The sequence below is a fragment of the Macaca fascicularis genome, chromosome 11, assembly GCF_037993035.2.
Source record: "Macaca fascicularis isolate 582-1 chromosome 11, T2T-MFA8v1.1".
In the NCBI taxonomy this organism is placed as follows: Eukaryota; Metazoa; Chordata; class Mammalia; order Primates; family Cercopithecidae; genus Macaca; species Macaca fascicularis.
The window spans coordinates 18,371,733-18,398,270 of NC_088385.1; the positions used below are offsets into that span (position 1 = coordinate 18,371,733).

The 26,538-nt window shown below is 39.9% G+C and overlaps 1 protein-coding gene across 2 annotated transcripts in view; it reads left to right on the plus strand.

Annotated features, from left to right (window-relative positions):
* PTPRO (protein tyrosine phosphatase receptor type O) overlaps positions 1–25,261 on the plus strand; it is a 278,715-nt gene extending 253,454 nt beyond the window's left edge. For both annotated transcript variants that reach the window (XM_005570243.5, XM_005570244.5), the window contains 8 exons: positions 6,848–6,938; positions 8,036–8,112; positions 8,690–8,824; positions 9,687–9,809; positions 14,767–14,921; positions 17,314–17,449; positions 22,837–22,957; positions 23,994–25,261. In XM_005570243.5, coding sequence (XP_005570300.3) covers positions 6,848–6,938; positions 8,036–8,112; positions 8,690–8,824; positions 9,687–9,809; positions 14,767–14,921; positions 17,314–17,449; positions 22,837–22,941 — 822 coding nt within the window. In that variant the 3' untranslated portion in view covers positions 22,942–22,957; positions 23,994–25,261. The remainder of the gene's footprint in view (positions 1–6,847; positions 6,939–8,035; positions 8,113–8,689; positions 8,825–9,686; positions 9,810–14,766; positions 14,922–17,313; positions 17,450–22,836; positions 22,958–23,993) is intronic.
* Positions 25,262–26,538: the final 1,277 nt, after the last annotated feature.

Here is a 26,538-nt window from a genome sequence, read left to right on the forward strand (position 1 = left end):
ACTGTAAATGAAATACCATTTTTTCTCATTTTTTTATATTGGGGTTTTATTTGGAGTTTGTACAGAAGTCGTGTGTTGAAAAATAATCATGTTCTGCTTTTTTTAAGTACATTTTCTCATCACCTTAGTTTCTTTATGTATAAAATGGGTGAGTTGAACTAGATCAATGGTACCCAACTGGACAAGGACCAGTCAGCCCCCAGAGGAAATGTGAAAATGTGTGGGAGTGTTTTTGGTTGTTAAAATAGCTTAGGAGGAGGATGCTCACGGTATTTTATGGAAGAGGGACAGGGCGTTAAATGTTCTTCAATGAGTGGGGCAGTCTTGCACAATGGAGAACTGTCCTAGACCAAATGTGTTTGAGAAATATGGGTTAAATATGGGATGAGGCTACAACCAAGCTTTATAACCCATGTGTATTAGTCAGGGTTCTCCAGAGAAACCAATGGGATGTTTATATAGAATGAATATGATTTACATAGAGAGAGATCTATTTTAAGGTATTGGCTTATGAGGTTATGGAGGCTGGCAAGTCTGAAACCTGAATGGCAGGCTGGCAGGCTGGAGACCCAAGGAAAAGTTGAGGTTGCAGTTTTGAGTCTGAGGGCAATGGGGAGGCAGAATTCCTCCCTCCTTGTGGGACCCATCTGTTCTCTTCAGGCCTTCAACTGACTGGATGAGGCCCAGCCACATTACGTAGCATAATCAGCCTTCCTCAAACTCTACTTATATAAATGTTAATCACATATGAGAAAAACACCTTCACAGCAGCAGACTAGTGTTTGGCCAAGCAACTGGACACTATAGCCTGGCCAAGTTGACATATAAAATTAACCATTACACCATGATTTGAAGGTCTTTAATATTGTTATTTATTATGATGCTCTCTTCATATATTTTTTTTTAATTTATTTATTATTATTATACTTTAAGTTGTAGGGTACATGTGCATAACGTGCAGGTTTGTTACATATGTATACTTGTGCCATGTTGCTGTGCTGCACCCATCAACTCGTCATTTACATCAGGTATAACTCCCAATGCAATCCCTCCCCCCTCCCCCCTCCCCATGATAGGCTCCGGTGTGTGATGTTCCCCTTCCTGAGTCCGAGTGATCTCATTGTTCAGTTCCCACCTATGAGTGAGAACATGCGGTGTTTGGTTTTCTGTTCTTGTGATAGTTTGCTAAGAATGATGGATTCCAGCTGCATCCAAGTCCCTACAAAGGACTCAAACTCATCCTTTTTTATGGCTGCATAGTATTCCATGGTGTATATGTGCCACATTTTCTTAATCCACTGTCACTGATGGACATTTGGGTTGATTCCAAGTCTTTGCTATTGTGAATCTTAGGACATTATTTGTCATATATGTTATTAATTGGGTGGTAAGTCCTGACATTGTTTACATGTTCTGGTGGGAAAATACAACTTACTCTCTAGAGCTCTGTTTTAAGTCACAGGCTTAGACTGTATTTGGGACTAACATTTGCTCAAGCAGTGGCCCACTGGTCCAATTTACTTCCTTCTTCATTTGACAGACTTCAGGTATTACCAGTCCTCAGTCCCATTCTGCCCCCTACATCCTCAGTGTCAGGGTTTCCTTGCTGATTTTCATAGAAGTATTGTGCTCCCATGCCTGATTTCAGGGCGTATGCTGGACCTTTCATATGGCAGCCCTCAATTTTTCTTGAAATATATTGATAGCTAATTGAGGCTTAAGGAAAAAAATGCTCCTAGCTCTAATGAGAATTCAAGAGGGTATGAGATGACCGAATCACCTTGGTCTAGATAATTCCAGCAGCTGAACTTTTACTTGTTCTGTTTATATTAATGCCTAGTATTTGTATTCATTTTTATGCTGACATTGAAATATCACATTTGCATTGAGAAATTACATCATTTATAAGCATTTTGCAAATTGAAACCAATGTCTGGATTTACATATACTACCAATACAGCTGTAAGTCATACATGAAGCTATATGAGTTACTAATTTGTGTTTACTGAATAAATTTCTTCTTCCCTCTGAATCTGATTTTAAATCTGCTAGAAAGATTGATTATCCTTCTGATAAAAATATACACCTTTCCTTTAAAAGCCTTGGGACCCAGGGATTAAAACAGGTTCCTCATTTTTTATGTTTCACATGGGAAAGATTTTGAAGAACCAGACTTTATAACCGAAATGTGAGAGTCCAGAAGACATATCACATGTTGCTCATTCTGCTATTAATGTCTGTACTTAGTGTTTGATCAGGATACTAGTAAAGGCCCTCACCATCTCTGTTCAGACATGTGGCTGCAAAGATAAAAAACAAACAAACAAACAGGAAAACAAGCTACAGAACTGGCCATGCAGTTCACAAGAGGTGACCTTTGATTTCTGGTAGTAGAATTTACTTGCTATACATGGAACTTCTTCTGTCAACACCACTGGCACATTGTTTCTCTTCACTTTTTCCATGCCTACAGACAAGTAATCTAGTAGTCTAGTTCATCTGGCTCTGATGTCCAACCTATCCCAAAGCAAACACCAAAAGCAAACTGACACTGTTACAAACCCTAAGACCAGAATACAGATTGTGCTGTCCTCAGAAGATGATGTTGCAGATTATGGGCTGAATATTTGTGACCCCCCAAAATTCCTATGTTTAATCCCTAACCCCCAAAGCAATGGTATTTGGAGATGGAGCCCTTGCTAAGTAATTAGGATGAGATGAGCTCATGAGGGTGAGGACTTCATGGTGGGATTGTTGCAGGACTTTTCCTTAGTTCAGCTAAAGATGAGGTCCTTGTCCATCCCACAGCCATGAAAATTTAGGTCACAGGCTGTTTGGAGGGTGAGTAAAACAGGGTTTTATTGGGTGAAAAGGAAGAAAAGGGAGAAACAGGGACTCTCACTAGGCTGGAGTCCCTGCTAGAGCACTTCCCACCGGCAGCTTGAATCTCAGGTTCCACACAGGAAGAGGAGAGACCAGGCTCCTTCCCCACTGCAAACATGGTGAACTTCCCAAGGCTCTACCTCTGTCAGCAGGCTAGTTGGAATTTCTCCAAGGACCCCCTCCTACCTGACTGTCTCAGGATTAGCCAAGACAAGATGCCTAAGAATGAAATCTACCTTGTTGGCATCTTGATCTTGGACTTCGCAACCTCCAGAACTGTGAGACATAAATCTCTACTGTTTAAACCACCACTCTCTAGTGTTTTGTTATGGCAGCCCAAGTCAACTAATATAATGTATATGCTTGTGCTTTGCTTTCCAAGACCCGTATGCTTCAAACACAGCCAACAAAACGTAGCCTGCTATTGGGTTTGGGTGACCATATTAGTTCCTATGGCTGCCATAACAAATTACCACAGTTGTGGTAGTTTAAAACAGCAGAAATTTATTCTCACAATTGCAGAGCCAGAATTCCAAAATCAAAGTGTCAGCGGGCCATACTCCCCTTAAGGCTCTAGGGAAGAATTTTTCTTTGCCTCTTTCAGCTTCCGTTGGCCGCAGTGACTCCTTGGCTTGCATCTGCATAACTCTGATCTGTCTCCATCTTTACTTTCCTTTTCCTCTACTCCAGGATGATCTCATCTCATGTTCTTTAACTTAATTACAACTGCAAAGACACTTTCTCCAAATGAGATCACATTCACAGGTTCTAGGGGTTAGGACATAGATGTATCTTATTGGGGATCACCAATCAACCCACTACAGATGACTGTATAGCCTAGAAAAAAAGGGTGATAAATTATATTTAGAAACAAAACTGACAAAAGAAAATTCAAAAATGATTTATGTGGGTTTCAGGTTTATCACTCCATACTTTGTCTTCATAAAGATTTAAGCCAATGGAATTTCCATATGGTTGGAAAGAAAATAACTTCAAAGCTGCTGAACTGGAAACTTAATATTTTATTTTCCACTTAGTGACAGGCTAAATTACAAAGGCTGCTAAGCATATTGTGTTTACATGCAGTTCCCGCTTTGCTGCAATTCAACTTTGGCAACTTCCACTTACAGTGTTCAGCCAATTAAACCTCTCTTATCAACTTAGAGTATTTACAGCAGGAAGGCAACACACAATGAAAGTTCTATCAGTTTAGTCAGTTTCCACATGTGCTCAAACACTCAGCCTCAATCTGGTTCCACAATTCCTTTTGTATCTGAGGCCTTTTCCTGTGGCTTACCAGTCTGTCCCCAAAGCAAGGAAACTGGGGGAAGAGTTATTGGTCTGCTGGCATAAATGGCAAAGGAGGAAGAAATTGTGGAGCCAGGCAAAGCAAAACAAAGAATCATCGCAAAAGTATTTCACAATGATTATCAATAGTGCTGTATTAGTATTTGTTGAGTTAAACTATTCCATTTGATAGTCACTATAAAAAAGGAAGGTATGGAGAAATTACTAGCCTTATCTTACAGGTAATTGAACTGATGTTAAAAAAAAGAAAGTTAACTACCCTTCCACGAACATATAGTTTATTAAGTGGCACATCAAAATATGTGAGATATTTTGAAAAAATATCTATGCAGGCATTTTCTAAAGGAGGTAGATTTCTAAAAGAATTTAAGCAATTTAAATAAGCTTATAACCACCAAAAGGAACTAACCTAAACATTACACTGATTTAGTTGAAATTTACTAAAAATAAGTTGCTTCTTACAAGAAAAATATACTCAACCTTTGAATACCCTTTAAAATGGAATGCTCCATTATAAAGTAACAATGGCAAGCATCTACCTAAACATATTTGGCAAGTAAGTGCTTGAGATGGAAGAAAACCAATTTTGTGAGTTGAAAATCAAATGTAACATAGTTTGTATGTAAGACTAACATCAACTTAGTCCAAAGAACTTGAGATACTGTCATCTTGAAAAGCCAAAAGTGATGAGAAATCAAAGGAAGAGAGAAATCTGGGCAAATTTTGTTGGTTCATCCATGTTGGCTACAGTCAGGCAACCCAATGCCATTAAGCACAAGGTAATTTGCCACCATGGATCTTCTATTTAAAAGCATCAGAAGACTCAATAACTTGATTAATAAAGCATGTGCTTTGCAAAGAACACTTGAATAAAGACACAAAGGGCATGAAAGAGATATCCCTATTCAATACTAGAACATGGTCCAATGTCTCCAGTTCTCTTCAACAGTGTTAAAAGATGCTCCAAAATTCTTCTCCCAGGAAAGTATTCCTCCAACTTTGATTCCTTGAAGTAATAATTGGGAGGAATTATGAAGAGTAAAACTTGGGCTCAATATTAACCTTCTATAAATGTAAATAAAATTTCTAATAAGCGATTTCTGCCTCACTTAATAGTCTTATAGAAAGATGCACACTACGTGGGTAATCCTGCTTATACACAGTTATGTACACTGTTTACTAATATTCCTCTAAAATTTGTATAGGAATATAACTAGATCCACTGCATTGGCTGTGCATTGTACAACTCCAGTGGACACCATTCACATAGACCACAATGTGAATGATGCCTCCAGGAAATACAGATGGCCTGACCACAATCCCCTTGTTTCCTATAAGATACACAGCGTAGCAACTTAAAAATCCCCCTTACCCCATAACATACCATTTTTGAAGTGTGACGGTTATTTATATAAAAAATTTTCTATCAGTGCACCTTCTGAAATGAGGTTTATAAGAGTACCAATATATGGAGGCAGACATTTGAATGTTCTTATTCTCACTAAAGGATTTTCCCCAGCAACTACAGATCCATCTTTATGTTTGAGGTTTCATCACCAGATATTCAGATATTTATTACCAGATATTTAGTGCCTGTTAATCCTATACTTTTTTTTTTTTTTTTTTTTTTTGAGACGGAGTCTCGCTCTGTCGCCCAGGCTGGAGTGCAGTGGCCGGATCCCAGATCACTGCAAGCTCCGCCTTCCGGGTTTACGCCATTCTCCTGCCTCAGCCTCCTGAGTAGCTGGGACTACAGGCGCCGGCCACCTTGCCCGGCTAGTTTTTTGTATTTGTTAGTAGAGACGGGGTTTCACCGTGTTAGCCAGGATGGTCTCAATCTCCTGACCTTGTGATCCGCCCGTCTCAGCCTCCCAAACTGCTGGGATTACAGGCTTGAGCCACCGCGCCCGGCCTAATCCTATACTTTTTAACATGGAGATTGTTCTCTACTCCTTCCTCGTTCTTTTTTACTATTTTCTCTAAGTCTCATTGCCTACAAGAAAAAAAAAAAACAAAAAAACAAAAAAACGTAGATTCCTTCAGAGAATAAGAAAAGTTTGTACAAATTTCATAAACTTAAGTTACCCTATTCCTCCAAAAATCTGAAAAACATTTTTATTTTCAAATTTTTCATACCCTGAGTGTTATACATATAGCTCTTACTTCTCCAAATGACCACTAAGTTATCCAAGGTATTTATGTGTTGTATTAGATAGCTATTACCACAGTAATGCTATATGAGAAACAACCTCAAAATCTCTACAATAACATTTACTTTTCTCACTCACGGGTCTGTGGAACAGCTGGGGCAGTTCTGCTTCAGGCTATGGGTCAGAGTCAGGTCTGCCCTCTGTGTCTCCTCATTCTGGGACTAGCAGCTTCCCTGGTCATGTCCTTTTCACGGCAGACAGCAGGCACCTAAGAGGGCAAACCAAACAAGCAAGTGCATTGAAAGCTCCTGATTGGACTTGATTTCTACCTAAGATCATTGGCCAAACCAAGTTGACAATAGTGGGGTGGAAGAGTACACTCCGCCTCTAATGGGAGCCACTGCAGTGTCATATACCAAAGGGCTTGTGAGCAATAAACCAGTGTGAACGATAATCCAATTCACACCATGTGTGGAAATCTCAAATCCATTCTCTGTCCTTTACAGGAGTTGAAATTGATTGGACTGGATATCCCACACTTTGCTGCAGATCTTCCACTGAATCGATGTAAAAACCGTTACACAAACATCCTACCATGTAAGATCATCAATTGTGCCAATCCTACTCATGTCTTTTAAGGGTTGAAGGACTGTCATTGCAGATTAATCAATTTCACCAATCTCTGACCACACCCAGCTGTGGTCTGGATCTCAAGGCCACGTCTAAGATTGCATTGATCTCACTCTGCTTTGATGTCTTTAGATCTTATCATATGGAGGAAGATTTAATTATTGTGCTTTTAAGTGAATTGTGTCTGAACAAAAAGACTGACCATTTGGCCCTTTAGAGATTAGAAAGCCATAGTCAAATTGGGGACTGGATCATTTGTACTCTCATAAAATATTTTCAGTCGATTCATTGATAATGGAAAGAGGCAAATTGAAAGGCAATGCAATATATTAAAATTCCTTCTCTAACTTCTGACAAGTTATATAGTTGCTTAGCATTTTGTAATAAAAAGCAACATTCAAGAAAAAAGGTAATATAAAGTACTTACAAAACAATCAAAATACATTCCAGTTTAGATTTCACTTTTCTCTCTGCTACATGCTGTAGGAGCTGGGCACGAATGGAAAAGTGAGAAAAGGAAGGCTGAAAACGCTCTAGAAAGAGAAGTCTCTTCTTGATATGGTTTCTTGATGAAATTAGATATATTATCATAATAACACTTCACATCTGTCCACAGTTCAGAAATCACTTCTTTCATTTAATGTCCACCTACAAAAGAAACCCATGCATCTTCTCTTGTCTAGGCTTCCTTAAAGAAGTGAACTCTCTGGACATCTCTAGGTGAAATGCAAACTGTGTGCTGAGGCTACATACTATAGCTGTCCAGTCAGTCTCACAGATATTTTAGTTCCTGAAATACTCTGCACAACCCCTAAACAATCCTGGAAACAATTCTTTCAAGGACAGGAGAGCTGGTAGTGAAAAAAAAAATAGTGGTTGGAAGATATTCACTTACTTAATTAAACAGCAAACTAAAGTTGAAGAATGGCTAAAATATCAGGCTAAAAATTATTATCTACCTACCCTGTCACTGACTTATTTAACTTAATACTGGATAGAGAGGGTCAAAATAGCTTTTCCTTCCATCCTGAATTTTAATATTTTTTTCTCCTTATTCTCTACAGATGACTTCAGCCGTGTGAGATTAGTCTCCATGAACGAAGAGGAAGGTGCAGACTACATCAATGCCAACTATATTCCTGTAAGTAGAAAAAAAAATCAGGCACCCCAGTACTAACCCAGCCAGAGAAAGACTAGCAGGGCTATACGGATGTGTCGAACAGTTCAAAAGAGAACCATTCCCAACCCAGCAATTGAATTCTAAAAAGTTTGCATTACCCCATTTCATAATAAAGAATACCAAAAAAAGTCCATAGACTAGTAATGTTTCTATTTCTTTATAAAGGACCAGTGAAAGGGAAAGTAGAAAGGCTAAAGATCACCTATCTTGTGTTTAAATTTGTTTCAGCAACCAAATTCAAAGGGTTCCACGCTAACACCGGCACTTTTAAAATATAAAGATCGTTATTATTGTCATAAAAAGGTGTGGATGTGATTTTTGCAGCCTTCTGGAGAACAATGCTTACAATCACACAGACTAATTATGGTCAGTTATCTGATAGCCTCTTTGATTAAAAAAGGAGAAAACGTTACATAGGTGTGTGATCCTTTGCCAATTTTATCACCAGTAAATTTTCATTTTTTTTCCCATAGGCGTTGAGCAGCATTTGGTGTTGACAGTGGCTGGTTAGGTGATAATTTTGTCACTTATCTTTCAGGGATACAACTCACCCCAGGAGTATATTGCCACCCAGGGACCACTGCCTGAAACCAGAAATGACTTCTGGAAGATGGTCCTGCAACAGAAGTCTCAGATTATTGTCATGCTCACTCAGTGTAATGAGAAAAGGAGGGTACGTACTTACTGAAGCAGTTCCCACTTAGCAGCAAAACCTGCCCCAGCCTCTGCCACTGATGAAATGCTTGCTGTTTTCAAAGTCAAATAAAACGTAGAGACAAAGCGCTAAATTTAAAACATTGTATTCGTGAAGCAAGAATTACAATTTGGGGGCAAACACACAGACCTGGTGGTCTTTGCAATGTTCAAAGGAAAAAAGAGAAGGTTGGAAGTCTTCTAAAAAGGAGAAATACTGCATATTGTTTTGCAGGAAAGTTCATTAGCACTAGTAAAGTTTTGGGGAGCTGGCAAGCTTGGATTGGTGAATGGATGGTGGTGGGTAAAACTAGTCTCAGAGTCGCAGGAGGTTGTTTCAGTTGCTATTAGATAACACTGGTTTCAAGTTACTAACGGCAGTTTCAGCAACCAGGGCTTACGGAAAATTATATTCCTGGAACAATGTTACGCGTTTTGAGTGCTTTTTTGTTGTTGTTGTTGTTGTTGTTGTTTTTGAAACGGAGCCTCTCTCTGTCGCGCAGGCTGGAGTGCAGTGGCGCGATCTCGGCTCACTGCAACCTCTGCCTCCCGGGTTCAAGCGATTCTCCTGCCTCAGCCTCCCAAGTAGCTGGGGTGTTCTGAGTGCTTTATCCCCTGACCCCTCAACTCTGTTTCAGTTAGGTATGATAAGAATGACCCAAGTCATGTGATAAGAATTCACACTATGTAGCAAAAACGATTGTATTTGCTTTACGTTTCATCTTCACCACGGTCCTATCTAATTCGTCACAGGCAAATACCTTTGTTTTCCCTAAGTGAGCACAGGCTTAATTGCTTTCCTAGCCCGTTTGTTTTAAACAATTGTTTTGTCCTTGCTCCAGGTGAAATGTGACCATTACTGGCCGTTCACGGAAGAACCTATAGCCTACGGAGACATCACTGTGGAGATGATTTCAGAGGAAGAACAGGACGACTGGGCCTGTAGACACTTCCGGATCAACTATGTAAGTCACCAAGCAGAGAGCAGGTGCTGTCCTTGTGCTGCCACCTACCCCACCACCACCGGGCAAGTGCTGGGAGACCGCCCCAGTGAGCACTTGGAGCTTTGCAATGCTGCCTCCTTCAAGAGGAAAAATCCACTTTCAGTGTCATTGTTCCCCAGTTCATCAGTGATGGTGGGGATGATATGGTTGTTCTGGAGAGGCTGAGAAGATGCAGTAAAAAGTCTGCACTAGTTCATCTCAAATTAGCTCAGGATCATAGAAGACACTGTTAATCATTGCTTATCAGGCATCATTGAAGACAGAAGTGTTCTCATTACTTATATTAATCATACATGAGTATAATTAGGGTCTATAAGGCACACTTACATTTTAAATTAAATAATTAAACCATGAGTTAGTAGTTTGGGTTTTGTTGTTTGTTTTTTCTCATTTTGTTCTGGTTTGGTTTTCATTGTTTGGAAGGTACTTCTAGGTCTTATTAATCATAATTCCCTATCGCTCTTGAAGGGCTATTGATTTCTGATTGATAACACATCCAAAAAAAAAAAAAGTCTGTTTTTCTCACAAGGCCTGCCACCTTTCTGCTGACAAGTCTCTGAGCAAACGCTGAATATTTCTGTGACAGACTTAGGCGCTAACATCCATCAAAGTCATGCCATTGACCTCAGCCTATAGAATGTAGAGTTTTTACTATTAATAGCCCTCTCCACTTGAACATGCTCTCTATGAAGGCAAAATTGAATAGGAAAGTTCTCACCGAGATGTTCTTCCCTGCTTAGAAACAATCCTTTCTAATAGTTAAGGAAATAGCAAATTGTAGCCTGTGGAACAAATTTACCCACTGCCTGTTGGATAAAGCCCATGAGCTAAGAATGGTTTTTACATTTTTTTAATGGTTGAAAAAAAATCAGCTGAGCACGGTGGTTCATGCCTGTAATCCCAGCACTTTGAGAGGCTGAGGCGAGCAGGTCATTGAGCACAGGATTTCAAGATCGCCTAAGCAACACAGGGAGACCCCATCTGACTAAAAATACAAAAATTAGCTGGCATAGTGGTACACACCTGTAGTCCCAGCTACTCAAGAGTCTGAGGTGGGAGAATCGCTTGAGCTCAGTGGGGGGAGGTTGCAGTGAGCCAAGATTTTGCCACTACACTTCAGCCTGGGCAACAAGAGCAAGACTCTGTCTACACACACACACACACACACACACAAAAATCAACAAAAAAATATTTTATATGAAATACTATATGTAAATTATGTGAAATGTAGATTTCAATGTCCATATATAACATTTTATTAGAACACAGCCTGCATTGTTTACGAATTGTCTATACTGCTTCTGTGCTACATCAAGCTTAAGTAGTTGCAACCAAAACTATATGATCTGCAAAAACTAAAATATTTACTAACTGTCCCTTTGTGGAAAATGTTTGCTGACCCTTAAAATAGGCAATGGAAACAAAGATTGCCCATATCAATACAACGTAAGAACTTGATACTGCCTACTTATTGATATGTACAAGAGATAAATCACTTCTTAATCATTGTTAACTGGCAGTTAACAATGTCTTTTATGACTAGGAGAATTTAGGCAAATTCCTGTATAACTCAGACTGTGTTTTGTGTTGTTTCAGTCGTTTGAAATTCACATTGCTTCCTTGTTAAGCACGTTTTTACTCAAATGCAGCGTTTCAGCTTAAGTGTCACCTCCTTTGTGGAGTCTTCTCTGGGCTCGGACACCATTAGCCCTTTCCTCCACTGTGGCAGAGTCTCAAGTAAGCTGCTTTATCACAGCACACCATAGATAGTTACACTTCTCGCTTTTTGTGTCTGCCTCCCCAGTATACTGTGAGTTTCAGAAGCAAGTGCTCTATCCCTGTGGAATGAATAAATCAGTGAATGAAGGAGTTATTTCAAAAATAATAAGGCACTTGTAAAGCATCAATAGACTTTCCATCAGAGAAAATATTTGTCAATCCGAATGCCATTTGAACTCTGTTTTTTGTTCTTAGCTATTTCAATTGAAAAGCCAGTGCAAACTGATAACCAAATACAGTACGAATCTGTCCCTAGGTTTGCACATAGGAGAAAAAATTTCAGAGCACAAAATAGGGTCTGTTCCACTGCCTAGTCTGTTGACAAAGAAGAGTCACATAGATTATTGCATGGTCAGTACTATGCTTCTTGTCCTTGGTCTTAAATGATGACCTATCTTTCAATGACAATCATGTGAAGGACTTGAAAAATAGGAATAAAACATTGAACAGTAGTGTTTGCTTGTAAGGAATTTACTTGTTACAAGCATCTGGTACCAGAGTGCCCCCTTTTGGCCATAAGCATGATGAATCTAAATGCTAAGCTCCTACAATGAAGGCTAAGTTGCCCAAAGAACATTGTGCTGTGCTAATTAATATATTTTTCTATTTGTTTCACTTTTTTGTTTATACCCTTCTTTATCCATTCCATTTTGATATGTGGAAACTTTCCAATTACAAAAAGATAAAATTACATAAATAAGGAACTCAAGGTAAGAGAAATTTAGGAATAGCTAAGTAAGATAAAACCAGAAGAGTTTTCTCCTTTAACAAGAAAGGAGAAAAATGACCATAACACACAACTTGTCACTTTCTACTACTTGGAACTTGGCACGAACTGAGTGAGAGCTGGAGACTAAAGATCATGAAAAACCTGTTTGTTGCCAGGGACTTTGTGCCTTGCTATTCAGGTTGCTATTCAGGCTGACCCCAGTTCCAGGACCCCTGCCTTGTAGCTGTGGAGAAACTAACTACAATTTAATGATTTCCTGATTTTAAATGATTTTAAATTATCTTGCACTTTTTTGTTGTTGTTGTTGTTTTTGTTTTTTTGAGACGGAGTCTCACTCTGTCGCCTGGGCTGGCGTGCAGTGGTGTGATCTTGGCTCACTGCAAGCTCCGCCTCCCGGGTTCACGCCATTCTCCTGCCTCAGCCTCCCGAGTAGCTGGGACTACAGACGCTCACCACCATGCCAGTTAATTTTTTTGTATTTTTAGTAGAGATGGGGTTTTACTGTGTTAGCCAGGATGGTCTCAATCTCCTGACCTTGTGATCTGCCCACCTCGGCCTCCCAAAGTGCTGGGATTACAGGCATAAGCCACCGCACCCGGCCCACCTTGCACTTTTTAACTGAATACATTTTCACCTCAACCGTGCTGGAATATATATATTGGCTACAATGTACATGTGTTATACAAATTATGATCAGCATTTGAACAGGGCAAGCATTTTCTTGAACTTCCCTGGCAACCAAAGTTATTTGGTGGCTGAGTATTCTTAAATCCTCATGACGTTGCATAAGTAAATTATTCTGCACAATTCATTATGCACAAGATAGTTTCTCAACATACTTCCTGAAAAGAGCAGTGAGGGTAGCCAGTGTCTTTGTAGACTTCATGTTCTGTGTGTCTAAGCCAAAATCCTTGAACATAGTAGGGGAGGCGCTGCACTCTACTGGGGATATATTAGGTGCCAAGGGTACAATGGGTGTGGGGGAGGTAATAACTTATGCATATTTAAATAAATCTTACATATTTACTGATACATTTTATTTTTGAATTGTCTTTATACATTTATTTTCTGCCTAAGACCACTGACTCTTTTGAATTCATTTCTCTTTTAATACCTGAGTTTAAACCTTAGTTCAAAACTGACAGCGAGGTCAAGCTTCCCTCCTTCGCAGTTAGGATATAGTATTGCATCCTCTGAGTGAATTCTAGGCTCTTCACAAGTTTGAGGAATGAGGGATGAATCAGACCTTCATGAAGCCTGGGTTTGGGATATTTCTGACAGTTGATAACAAGTGGAGAATATATCACTCTTACAAATTAGTTGGAACTAAAAAGAATTGATCTGGAAAGATCCACCTTCTAGTTAATATGTACTCAGTTCAGAGGGAACAGCAATATATTTGATGTATGGGTTAATAGAAGTAGGATACATATACAAGTTATACTCACTTGTATATCTGGGAATCTAGGGATTCCCAGAACCAACCATACAATTGCATGGAGCTGGATGACAGTGAACGATAGTAATGAGGTACTAGTAAATAACAATATCACAAACATGATTACACTTAATCCACACAACAACTCTTGTTATAAGTATCACTAGGCCACTTTTAGATATGAGAAAACTGAAGCTCAGTGAGGTGGTTCCTCTAGTATCAAAGCCCAAGACAAGGATTCTCATATACGTGATTTTGTGAAAGTGCATTCTTGGGGAAATTCCATAAGGGAGCAAGGGAAGCAGATTGATAGAGAAGAAGCCCTACAGATAATTCAGCTGAAGTCTCACCTGTGCTGGATCCCACAAACAATGCTGGGGCATGAACAGCACCATGGTATTGTCTCACTCTGAAAGAGGCTGGATTTTTGTACCCAACAATTAGTCAGGCATTAGCTCTGGGCTGCCCTCAGCAGGAGAACGCAACCTCTTAGGCATTTTCCGTCGAAGCCCCTCTGTGCAGTGGAAGGCAACTATCAAGAGATGGGTTCTGCTGTGCTGTTAGCAGCAACTGGGAAAAGTGTGCCTCAGGCTGGCAAAGGTATCTAAAGGGCGCCAACAGCACTTTCTACAGTGTTTAATTCATTAGCCAAAGCTGATGCAGCTTCTAAATGACAGAGCCAGGATGCAAACCCTAATCTGCTTAAGTTTTGTCCTTAATTACACAGGTACAGATTAGCCTACTTATCCTACTATTTGAAGCTTTATATAATTAGCGTGTTTTTTTTTCATTACCTATTTTATGCCAGATATGGTGCTCAAAACTAGAAAGGATGGAAAGTGTATTGACCAGGTGTGGAACATGGCTCTACCTTTTTGCATGATTAACCTGTGATCGCTAGTGGAGTCCTGGGTCATCCTAACAGTGAACTGAAAAATTAATGCTTGGTTTTGGCTTTTTTTTCTCTAAAGGCTGACGAGATGCAGGATGTGATGCATTTTAACTACACGGCATGGCCTGATCATGGTGTGCCCACAGCAAATGCTGCAGAGAGTATCCTGCAGTTTGTACACATGGTCCGACAGCAAGCTACCAAGAGCAAAGGTCCCATGATTATACACTGCAGGTAACCTCATCAACTGCACAGTCTATTAAATATTAGGAGTTGATTCTGTAAGGGGAATAGCTCACCATTCCATAAGCCTTTATCAGATTTAGTTGAAAATTAAATGAATTCTGATTTTTTAAACTATGATTAATTGATGTCTTATTATATACAATATTTATTATGGCTTTCTTGTATCTATACCCTATAAGATAGATGTTATTATTCCCATTTTTAAATGGAAAAAAAAATAGAGAAGGGTAGAGATGTTAAGGGATTCACACAAGTTCATGCAACCAGAACATGGAGGAGTTAGTATTCAAATCCAGGCATGCCAATCTGCAAAGATCATGCCCTTCATATGTGATATTATCCTGCCCCATCAAGAATTCTGAGTAGTTACAACATGGACAAATACAAGGTCAAATTATAGAAAGCTGATCACAGCTGGACATTATATAAATAGACATAAAAACTAGAAAAAGAAAAGAAAAAATGAAGATATTCAGCTTATGAAGATAAACATATTTGCTATGCTTCCTCTTTAGCATTGTCTCTTAAATTTTCAGACAGTAGAATGAAAAAGGATATAGGATGTAAAAAAATCAGGGTCCACACTAATTCCCAACAGGAACAGTTATCATTAAATTTAATTCGTTCTTCCTACTATACGAACAGAGCTCCATCAAAATCTCTCTCTGTGATACAATACTTCTGTAAAATCCTTATGCAACCTCAAAAGAATAGGGGACATAAACATGCTCCAATGGCATGTGGCAGGTGGCGGTGGGATGAAGATGGGAAGGGAAGCATTGGCAGCCATGCCAACCTAAGCAAATAAATCTACAACCCCAGACCTACTGCTTTGGCCCTTGTGAATTAGAATGGCTAGAATGAGGATGTATGTGTGTGCATTCGTGTGTGTTTGTGTGGAGTGTGCATCTCCCTGGAAAGGAAGATGCTTCATAAGCTAGTAAGTTTCTGTTTAGGGCCGATATCGTTGCTGTCAATCCACTGTAGGCATTCACAGGTTAAAGGATGTGCTTTAGCAGATAAGATTATCTGTTCTCAAAATGGTTTTTTTCAAGAGCAGAAAATGAAGCTGTTCAACTCTGGGGTCAAACTCATGGATTCCTTTCATGGAAGATAGTAAGTGCAGTTCTGGATATGACTTTACAGGCGCTTACTCAGTGGCAGATCATTTTATCTGAGAAATCCTGGGAGGGAAGGGTTGTCTAGTAGAAAAAGCAACCTTACACTCAAGGTTTATAGAGTGGGATCTTTCTAGAAAACTCCATATAATTGGCTTGAACTGTCTCTTTTCCCATCATTTCACAGGAATTCAAAGCTTAGAGCCATTTGGCTCTTTGCTGCGGATTGGAGGGAAAAAAGGGCTGACTTCAACACATAGAACTAGGGACTGTGAAGGGCAGTTGGCCGGCGCATGTCCGTCCACTTCCACCTGTGCCCTGAGCACTGGGATTGGGGGACTGGCTGAGACTGGGTCCACATTTTTTCATGTGATTTTAAGGTAACTATTTCAAAGGTCCCTGTGAGATGGAAGCAGGCTCAGGACCCACTAAAAGGGCAGGTGTGCTGTAAGACAGGTGTGGGGTGGTGAACTGAACTTAGGGTTGAAGATACACAAATCTCTGTGGTCCCAGAGCTAGAGTTAGAGTATGGACATCTCAACTGGACTTTTGAGCTGGTCTGAGGGCTTAACTCTGATGGTGTTCAAAAGACAGGGTATTGTTTATGTGTATCAGCTCTCTGAATGCAGAAATCAGCTCCTGGGAGTACTCAACGTGGAATCCCTACTTTTCTCCAGAAGCAGAGACCCCGAAAAAGGGTGTGGCCAATGCAGTGCAAATCTCTCTCAGGAAGGTAGCCATGACAGTCAGAAATGTAACATCAGAAGGAACACCAACCACAACTGCATACTTAAAAATCAGTTAAGTGGAAAATATTGTCAGGAGCTTAGACTTCTTTTTTCCACAAGGGTACTATTTGTAGTTTTTTTAGAAATCATCGATTTTATTTCAACAGTAAAGTAGCACCATCTGGGCCGGCCGCGGTGGCTCACATCTCTAATTCCAGCACTTTGGGAGGCCAAGGTGAGAGGATCACCTGAGGTCAGGAGTTCGAGACCAGCCTGGCTAACATGGCAAAACTCCATCTCTACTAAAAATACAAAACTTAGCCAGGCATGGTGGTGCATGCCTGCAATCCCAGCTACTCGGGAGGCTGAGGCAGGAGAATCACTTGAACCCAAGAGGTGGAGGTTGCAGTGAGCTGAGATCACGCCATTGCCCTCCAGCCTGGGCGACAGAGCAAGACTCCGTCTCAAAAAAGAAAAAAGAGAAAAAAAAGAAGGACCATCTGAATAATGTGCCATCGGAACATTCTTTTGCAGTGCTGGAGTGGGACGGACGGGAACATTCATTGCCCTGGACAGGCTTTTGCAGCATATTCGGGATCATGAGTTTGTCGACATCTTAGGGCTGGTGTCAGAAATGAGGTCATACCGGATGTCTATGGTACAGACAGAGGTAGGAACATAATCTATATGTATTTTTAAAATTTCCCTGGACAGAAAAACTTACCATTATTCAATGGTATGCTTGAAAACAATTCTCTCAAACTTCTTTGTATCTGTCTTTCCCATTTTCTTATTGTATATGTTCAAACCGCTTTGAGGCATAAAAGAAAGACACTAGCCTCCAGAAAACCATTTGGTGTATAGTGATTACACTTTTATTGGCATCATAATTCAGAGTGCATGGGTAGATTCCTAAGAGTAAAACCTCTTTGTACAGACTCAGAGTCAATTGCAGATAACAGCCATCCTGGGTAAATGCCACCAAATAGAGACTGTAGAACTGGTGCAATTTGATTTATATTTGAAATGTTGGATTCGATTCAATACATTTGTCATTAGTTTATCCTCCATGTGACTCTATCCCAAATTCACTTTTCATGATGATTAGAAGTTGGATTTAAGCTACCTGTCCCTTTTATGATTTTAAAGATTCCCAGTCCCCAACCTACCAGCATTGCCAGTTCCCTTCATCTCAGTGATGAAGATTTATTATTTTAACAACATGGAAGCATCCCCTGAAATATCCAACCGTGTTATGTGCTCCGTCTTCCTCCTCTTCTCCCAAGTCCTCCCTCCCTGAAAGCCTGAGGACGCACTTAGTCTGAGGTGGCAACCCAAGGCAACGCTGGCAGACAGCACCGCCTGTCTCAGAGCAGCCGTGGGTGTGTACCTCTGTGGGCGGAAAAATCCAAGTACAATAGCTTCTTCATAAGCCTCATCACCCAGCCATACTCGCGACTTCTTAGCCTCAGTCTTACAACAATCCTTTTTCTCAAAGAGTGTGTGTGGGTGGAACACTTGGGTAGAACACAACCTGACCTGACCTGTATCAGGATATTTTAAAAATGCTTTGATCTTCCTCATGCCTTTCCTACCCACTACCACTAGATGTCAGCATCACTTCAAAAGCCCAGAGTAATGGCGGCCGTCTCAGCTCTGTTTCTGCTTTCCCACTGCCTTTGCTTTTCATTCCTCCTGGCTCCCCAGTCTTACCTCACCAACTTTTGGCAAGGCTGTTTCAACGCGTCCATTTCTGAGCTACAGCAGGATCATACCACTTGGGAAAGAGTTATCCTCGTTAATATTCAGACTTCTCATTAATAATTAGGAAGCAAGTACAATTGGTTTCCTCACTTTCTTGGTTTCAGTCATGCTGCCTGGTAATTTAGTGTGGTGGGGACATCAACATCACTTTTTAATCATAAGTTTAAAATGTCTGGTTTCCCAGAGGAATCCACTATCTGGTGAGTAAACAGTGCTTTATTAATCACTCCATGTTTTTGGCTTTTACTTCCATAAATTTGCACCCTGATACGTGATTAAAACTCTACCTTATGTATACGAATCTCCAAGCTTCAAAGAGCCACACCTTATTTTAAGTATTTTGTATTTGATGAATTGTCTTCCCAATTTACTTAATTCATACCTTTTAAAATTTAATAGATTTTGGGGCCAGGCGAGGTGGCTCACGCCTGTGATCCTAACACTACAGGGAGGCCGAGGAGGGCAGATCACCCAAGGTCAGGAGTTTGAGACCAGCCTGGCCAACATGGTGAAGGCCTGTCTCTACTAAAACTATAAAAAAAATTAGCCGGGCGTGGTAGTGGGCGCCTGTAATCCCAGCTACTAGGGAGGCTGAGGCAGAAGAATTGCTTGAACACAGGAGACAGAGGTTGCAGTGAGCTAATACGGTGCCACTGCACTCCAGCCTGGGAGACAGAGCGAGACTCCATCTCAAAAAACAAACACACACACACAAAAACTGCATAGATTTTTAATTATGGCCTGTTTGCTTTTTACTTTTCCCAACTACAGATTCTTAATCTCTTTCACGTGACAGATCCTCCGTCCCATTTTCAGGGCGATTATCTCTCTTTGGGTGGTAATTAAGCAGCTACCATGTCACTTCCCGCAAAGCCAAGAAAACGTTTTCTTTTCTCCCTAAATGTTTTACCCTAAATTTTGGTTGTTTCATTTGTTTATGGCAGCATTTTAGGTTGATATCTCCACAGACAGAGCCTTTTTAAAGTACAGTATCCCCATCCTGGCCAACATAGTGACACCCCGTCTCTACTAAAAATACAAAAATTAGCCGGGCATGGTGGCGCCCGCCTGTAGTCCCAGTTACTCGGGAAGCTGAGGCAGGAGAATCGCTTGAACCCAGGAGGCAGAGCTTGCAGTGAGCCGAGATCACACCACTGCACTCCAGTCTGGTGACAGAGTGAGACTCTGTCTCAAAAATAATAATAATAATAATAATTAAAATTAATTATTAAATAATTAAATAAAAAATAAAGTACAGTGTCCCTTCCCTGAACTCTCATGGGGAGTTCAAAGTCAGCAAAGGGGGCAGAGGTCCCCTGGGTTGCTTGCTTTTTCCAACTTTTCTTGCTTGACCCTTGATTCCCTCAGGACCTCGTGGTGGATGCTTTCCAGTTCCCGTTATTTATCTGTGTCTGTTTCTTTTCTTTCTTTTAACTTATGTCTAGAACATCTTGTTCATCTACTTTTATTTTTTCCCTGTTCCTCTGCTCACCATGGTTCATCCTGTATTTTGAATACAGATTGATCTGCCTAAGATTCTCCTTTAGCCCATTCACATTCAAATTCTGCTGCCAGGTCACAAAAGTTAACAAGGAAAGAACAAAGTAAAAAAAAGCTTATTCTTTTCACATGTATCCTCCTAGAGTACTCCTTTGACACTAATGCTTTTCAAGAGAATGAAATGATTCTTCAGTTGAGCTTTGTTTATATGTATATAATCAACCCACGTAGACCATATTTCCTCCCATCACCGGTATCTAATTTTCCAGCCTTCTCTACATTGCCTTGATTCCACCACTCCACCTCACCCAAAAAATTGCAGAAGCAGCTCATAGGATGAGCCATATCTCCAGGTGCATATATCAGGGTCATTGCAACATGCTGCCTGGACTGCACTGTGACCTGCCCTCTTCCTCTTCCTCACCTGACCAGACACGCTCCATGGGCTTCTTCACACAAATAGAGGCGTATTTAGAAAGAATGCCAGACCCTGGGGGGAGGCCCGAGTCTCCACTTTACTGCTGCACCAGTCATGTCACCTCTCAAGGCTCCCATTTCTCTTCTATAAAACACGAATGATAACTTTCACTCGTTTTTGTAAAGTAGACATGATGGGAAATAATATAACCTAGATAAGTGCTTTGAAACTGTGAAGTGTCACTTATGAATAATGTTCTCCTCTCTTCTATTTTTACCGAATATTTTGTTTGGTTTTCCTCTAATACCGTTCCCTGGAGGTCAGCTGGGGCTTTGCTTTGAGCAGCCTCTCCTCCTGATCTGCAGTTTGGATATCTCAAGGACTTTCAAGGACAAGTCTCTCCAAGTCTTTATTTACTTTCCTTGTGGTCTTTTTGTTTGGTTGTTTTTTGTGTTGATACAAAATGTAGCCACTAAGTAGATGCAGATTGAAAGTCCAGGCAATCTCTGGTCTTATCTATTCCCTATGTTGACATAACACCAGAAACAATGGATTAGGTGTCCATGTGTGATGACCACAAGTGGTAGCTCAGCCACTGATACCATCACCACAAAAGAGAATACATTTTCTCCAAACCGTGTTGAAAAATACAGGTTAGGCTGAGGTATCAACCCAGTGATGTTTGAAATATTAATTTTATTTTTTGTATGAAGTTGTTACACAGGAGGCTTCTTAAAATCCTATGGATATCTTGACTGGATCTTATTTAAATGTTATTTCTAGTGGTATTACTTATAGAGAAACTCTGGGAAACAAAGAAAAAGGAGGAACACTGTGAAATTACCCTTCCTTCTTGGCAGAAAGAAAATTTTGGTGATTTTATCTTGGCTTTCATTCAAGTATAATTTTTATATGATTGTGCTCATATTATATGTATATATGTATATGTGTGTGTGTATATATATATATGTATTACTTTACATTCTATTTACATTCTAGTTTCTCTTTAGGATTTTACTATGTAGCCTGTATAGTATCAAAAATTACCTAAAACTCTATAAATCTCATTTTAAGGACAGACTAATGTTTCATTATAGACACACTATTGCATACTTAAACCAATCTCCTTTTTATAGAACATTAAATTGGATTATTTCCCACTTTTTACTATCATCTGTGTCCACACCATTATTAACACTTTATTAATTCTGCCTCCACAAATAATAGGTAAAATGGACTACCTCAACAAACTTGTCATCATTAAATATTATCTTTTCCTTTTAGCTTTGTCCACTACATAGATAGAAAATAATGATTTCAATTTACTTTTTATTACTTGACTATTTTTGGCATATTTTAATATTTCCTCAGTTTACTTCAAAAATCATTTAATAAGCACAAGCTAACTGCTAGGCATTAGGAATAAAAATACATAGTTTCTAACTTCCAGGGAATATTTGGCCTAGTGGCTGATGTCCTTTACTTATTTATCTATTTGTATGTTACTGATTTAGATGACTTTATCACAAAAATAAAGGTATCAATATTCTGTCACAATTCTAGAAAATATTTTTCTCCCCCAGTTTCTGGTTTACCCTATGTTTTATTCTTTTTAACTTTTTTAAATATACAGTAGATTGAGATTTTTATTTGTAATTTATTCTACTGCTCTTAATTTTAGAAATTCCTTTCCTAAAGTAATCAGAAATTAACCAATATTTTCCCCTATATTTTTAATGACAATTTATTAAATTACCTGGAATTTACTTTGGTGTATGATAAGGGGATATCCTTTTTTTTTCCAAAATAGCACCATAATTTGATTGAATATTCATTTCCTTTAACATTAATAATGATCTAATGTACAGCATGGTGAACATAGTTCATAATACCATATTGTATACTTGAAATTTGCTAGGAAAGTAGATCTTAAGTGTTCTCACCACACACACACACACACACACACACACAAATATATATACACATATATACACACATATATAAAAACATATATATAATCTGGGGTGATGAATGTGTTAACTAGCTTGATTGTGGTAATCATTTCATAATATATATGTATATCAAATCATCACATTGTACACCTTAAATATAGACAATTTTTATTATATTGCAATAAAGTTAGGGGAAAAAATTCCACTGTTTTTAAAAAAAACCATGATGTTCTAAGCTCTATTATTAATCAGAATACTTTTACAGTTGATTCTTTTGGATTTTCTAGTTATAAAACTGTATCTCTGTAAATAATGAAAATGGTTTCCTTTAACACCAGATCTTGATCTTAAAACTGTCATAGTATAAAATATTATGTCTTTCCACATATCTGCTCTGAAACCTGTTTTTGTCTTTTGTTCCAGGAACAGTACATTTTTATCCATCAGTGTGTGCAACTGATGTGGATGAAGAAGAAGCAGCAGTTCTGCATCAGTGATGTCATATACGAGAATGTTAGCAAGTCCTAGTTCAGAATCTGGAGCAGTAAGTGGAGAAGAGCTCACCACAAGTGCTCGGTCTTAGAACTATTAGAGGGGGACGTGATGGATGGGACAAAAGACAGCAGTAGCCATTTGTATTGACTCTGACTTCACATGAGTATTGCTTCCCAGCTCCTGGCCACACATGGGTGGTCACAGGGAGAAACAAGTACTGTAGCAGTTCTTTGAGTTTCAATGCAGCTTGGTTGGTGTTAGCAACAAACAGGAGTTTCTGCACCTCATGATGACTTCACCTCCATTCCCTCTACTCAGAACCCTAAATTATTCTGTTATTGGATCTGTGCCTGTAATATCAGGATACTACCATCCAAATCTATCTAAATACCTTGTGCAAATATTTTATTGATTACAAGGGCTGTATAAGGGGTTACCAAAAAGACATGAGCTGGATTGGACACTCCTAAAACCAAAAACAGCAGTGACAATAGAGTCTCAGGATAGTCTCAGGATAGCCTGAAAATGCCTTGATCTCTCCTATTATGTGAGCCCTTCCTTGAGCTTCATGAAGGCACTTGTAACATATTCAATGCCTTGTACTCCAATTTTGACTAGGAGATCAGATTTTGGAGGTATAAGTAATCTTGGCTGAGGTAACAGTAATCTGCCCATTTAGTTCAGTAAACAGACTGTAGAGTGTCTGACTATACTGGGGGGAGAGGAGCCAATGACAGGGTAGGGAGAGGACAGTGGTGCATGATGGGAGAATCATGAAAGTCTGGGAAGCATATGGACCAGTGGGCAGCAGGATAGGATTAGCGCTGCACCTGTACATCCATCAAGAGAGACAGAGCACACAATGGAACAGGAAGGATAAAAAATAAAGAAAGAGAGAAACAAATTTTCTGGGAGAGGGAAAGACATTCAGACCCACAGAAAGGTGGCAGCACACAGAGAAAGATGCACAGATCAACCCACATCTGCATGGGTTGTGAGATTGAGCATAGTGAGAGCAGTGGTGGAGCAGGAGAAGGTTGCCGTGACACCAGGCTGCTTACTGTCTTTCTCTGTCTCATTCACAGGAGAGGACATGATGTGCACCCATCCTCCCTTGCTTCCAGATTGTTTTAGGGGGCCCTGATAGTCATTATTCTAAAAAGAGGCCCTGCTTTGTACTATGTGGCCAAGGAGATAATTTATCTCACAGAAGCACCGGGAAGACTTAGCCTTAAAGAGCCTACAGTGTCTTTTTGGACTCTTTCACTTCGGGACATTTAATAATGGACCAAATTCAATAGAACACCAGGAAGGTCAAGACGCTCTCCAAAGGGCAGGAAGTACGGCACTTCCGAAGAGTTTCGTTGGCCCTTTGCTGGTTGGGCTGAGTTTTTTATTTTTAAGTGTTTGTTTTTAAGTGCAATAATTTTTGTGTGTGTGTGATTCTTATCAGAAAGTTGAATTGTTTTCTGCCTACACCATTCATCAGCCCCATTACCCAGGAAGGAATAGGCATTGTTAGCATCAGATTATACCTCATTATTCAAAGGAGGCATGGCCACACAAGAAGAAATGGTCATTCTGCTTCAAGGACATTGAGCCAGCACTATCTGTACTCCAACATTACTGGATCTGGAGTGGGGAGGTTGGACACGGAAGAAAGGGGTTCTACCCACAGATCAACTGTGTAATCTTTTCCTATTCCAAATATGAAAAGCTATAATTCAACTTCAAAGTAGAGTAGAAAAAAAACTTGTCTTAACTGTTCTAGTTCTTGATGGTTTTCTTCCTTATTAACAGTTGGTGTTTCTTCCTTGGCCCTTTTGGACTAATGTTACTGTCCAGGTTCCTTCTCGAGAAACCACATCTGGTTCAGAAGAGTGTCAAGTCGGACTCTAAACTCCGTTGCTGTCTGAGCAATCTTGGTGCCTAGACTTTGCATTCCCTGTTCTGTTGACCTGCATACATGTGAGAGCTATTTCTTTAAGAACTATATAGGCTGTGAAAACGCACTTTCTTTCCCCCAAAGAGCTGGGAATTTATGAAGTTATGGCAATGAACTGCAGCATGCTGGGACAATTATTTAACTCCATTTTTTTTGGTAATATTGTCAAATGTCTCTGTGGATTCTGACAGAGATTTCTCTTTGTTTTGTTATTCTTTTGGTTGTCAGTTTCATTTTAACGAGTGTAACTAGTAACATTTTATTCTTTGGATTTTGTATAATTACAGTACATGATTGTGTATTGTGACATGAATGCTGTCAAAATGACATTGATGGCATTGTGAAACCTGTTACTTTGTGTCACTTCCTGATAAATAAGAGGTGATGACATGGATATACAACAGAAAACACTCTGAGTTGAAAGTAAGCACAAACTGGCTGCTTCCCCGTGGCAACTGTGGCTGTTGTAAGCCTCCATGTGTGTGCTTTCAGAAGGCTTTGCTCCTCTTCGTGCACCTGACACTGCCCCTTCCCCTGGCTTCCCTCCATCCCTGATCATCTTCATGAAGCCACAGATAGAAGATCAGCTTAATATTTTATCAGTGACCTCAGTGATGGTGAAGGATGCCAAATGAACAGCTCTGCACCCCACCGTCTCTCGTCACTGAGAAGGCTTGGCCATGGCAGACCTTGGCAGAGTTTCTTGCGAGATCTGGCCAGTGAGTCTCAGTTTCACCTTGCAGGGTGAATGGCAGAGGATGCCCATACCCTGCAGGTTAACAGCTTGGGCTCCTCAGGGATTGTCAGTTCCTACTCACCTTCCTGCTCCCACCTCCTCCTCTTCTTCTCACCCCCCACTCCTTTATTTCCCTTTTTGGACATTTTAATAACATATCGCACCACGCTCAGGAACAAACATGGTTAATGAAAGGTGGCAAAGGGATGTGTGACATTCTTAGATTTTCACACATGGACAGTCAGGAGTGAAATGTGCAACCTTGGTAGAGCTGATACAATGTATGGTAAGCTGAAATACATTTCCAACACTGCAGCTCAGAGCGTACAGAAGTCTTGGAGCCTGGAACATTGCTTCCTATGAAACAAAGCACTTCATAAATATTTTATGTTTTTCTTGAGCACCCCATCAAGGTAGGGATCGAATAGTGCCCGATCAATTTTCCCAAAAGGAAGGAGGAAGTATCCAGAGTTTAGACTGAAGGCTCATAGTCAAAACTACAGGAAGGTCACACTGTTCACTGGACCACTGTTGCTCCTCAGTTTGTAGAGCTTATGATGGAAAAGGCATCAGTCTATCAAAATACTTGATTAATCCCGATAATGACTTTGGAATTATCTCTCCTGGGTCTCAGTTAATAAACTGAAGAATGACCTAATCATAGCTAGAAACAGGTATAAGAAGTATCGGGTATGATAATTGACCCAAAGGTGCTTTGTGTCTTGTTCTGTCGTGTATGTTCCATAAAGCTACTCTAACCAGTTCTGTTTCCACACTAGGACCCAACTTTCAGCATTCAGGAGGAGAGGGTTCCAGAGCCTCTGCATTATTAATTAGGTTTTTAAAATTCATTTGAGTAGTGCTTTGTTCCAAAAGAACACAGGGCCCTTAGCGCATGCGTTCACAATAGCCTGTATGGCACACAAAAAGATCTAAAAACTTGAGCATT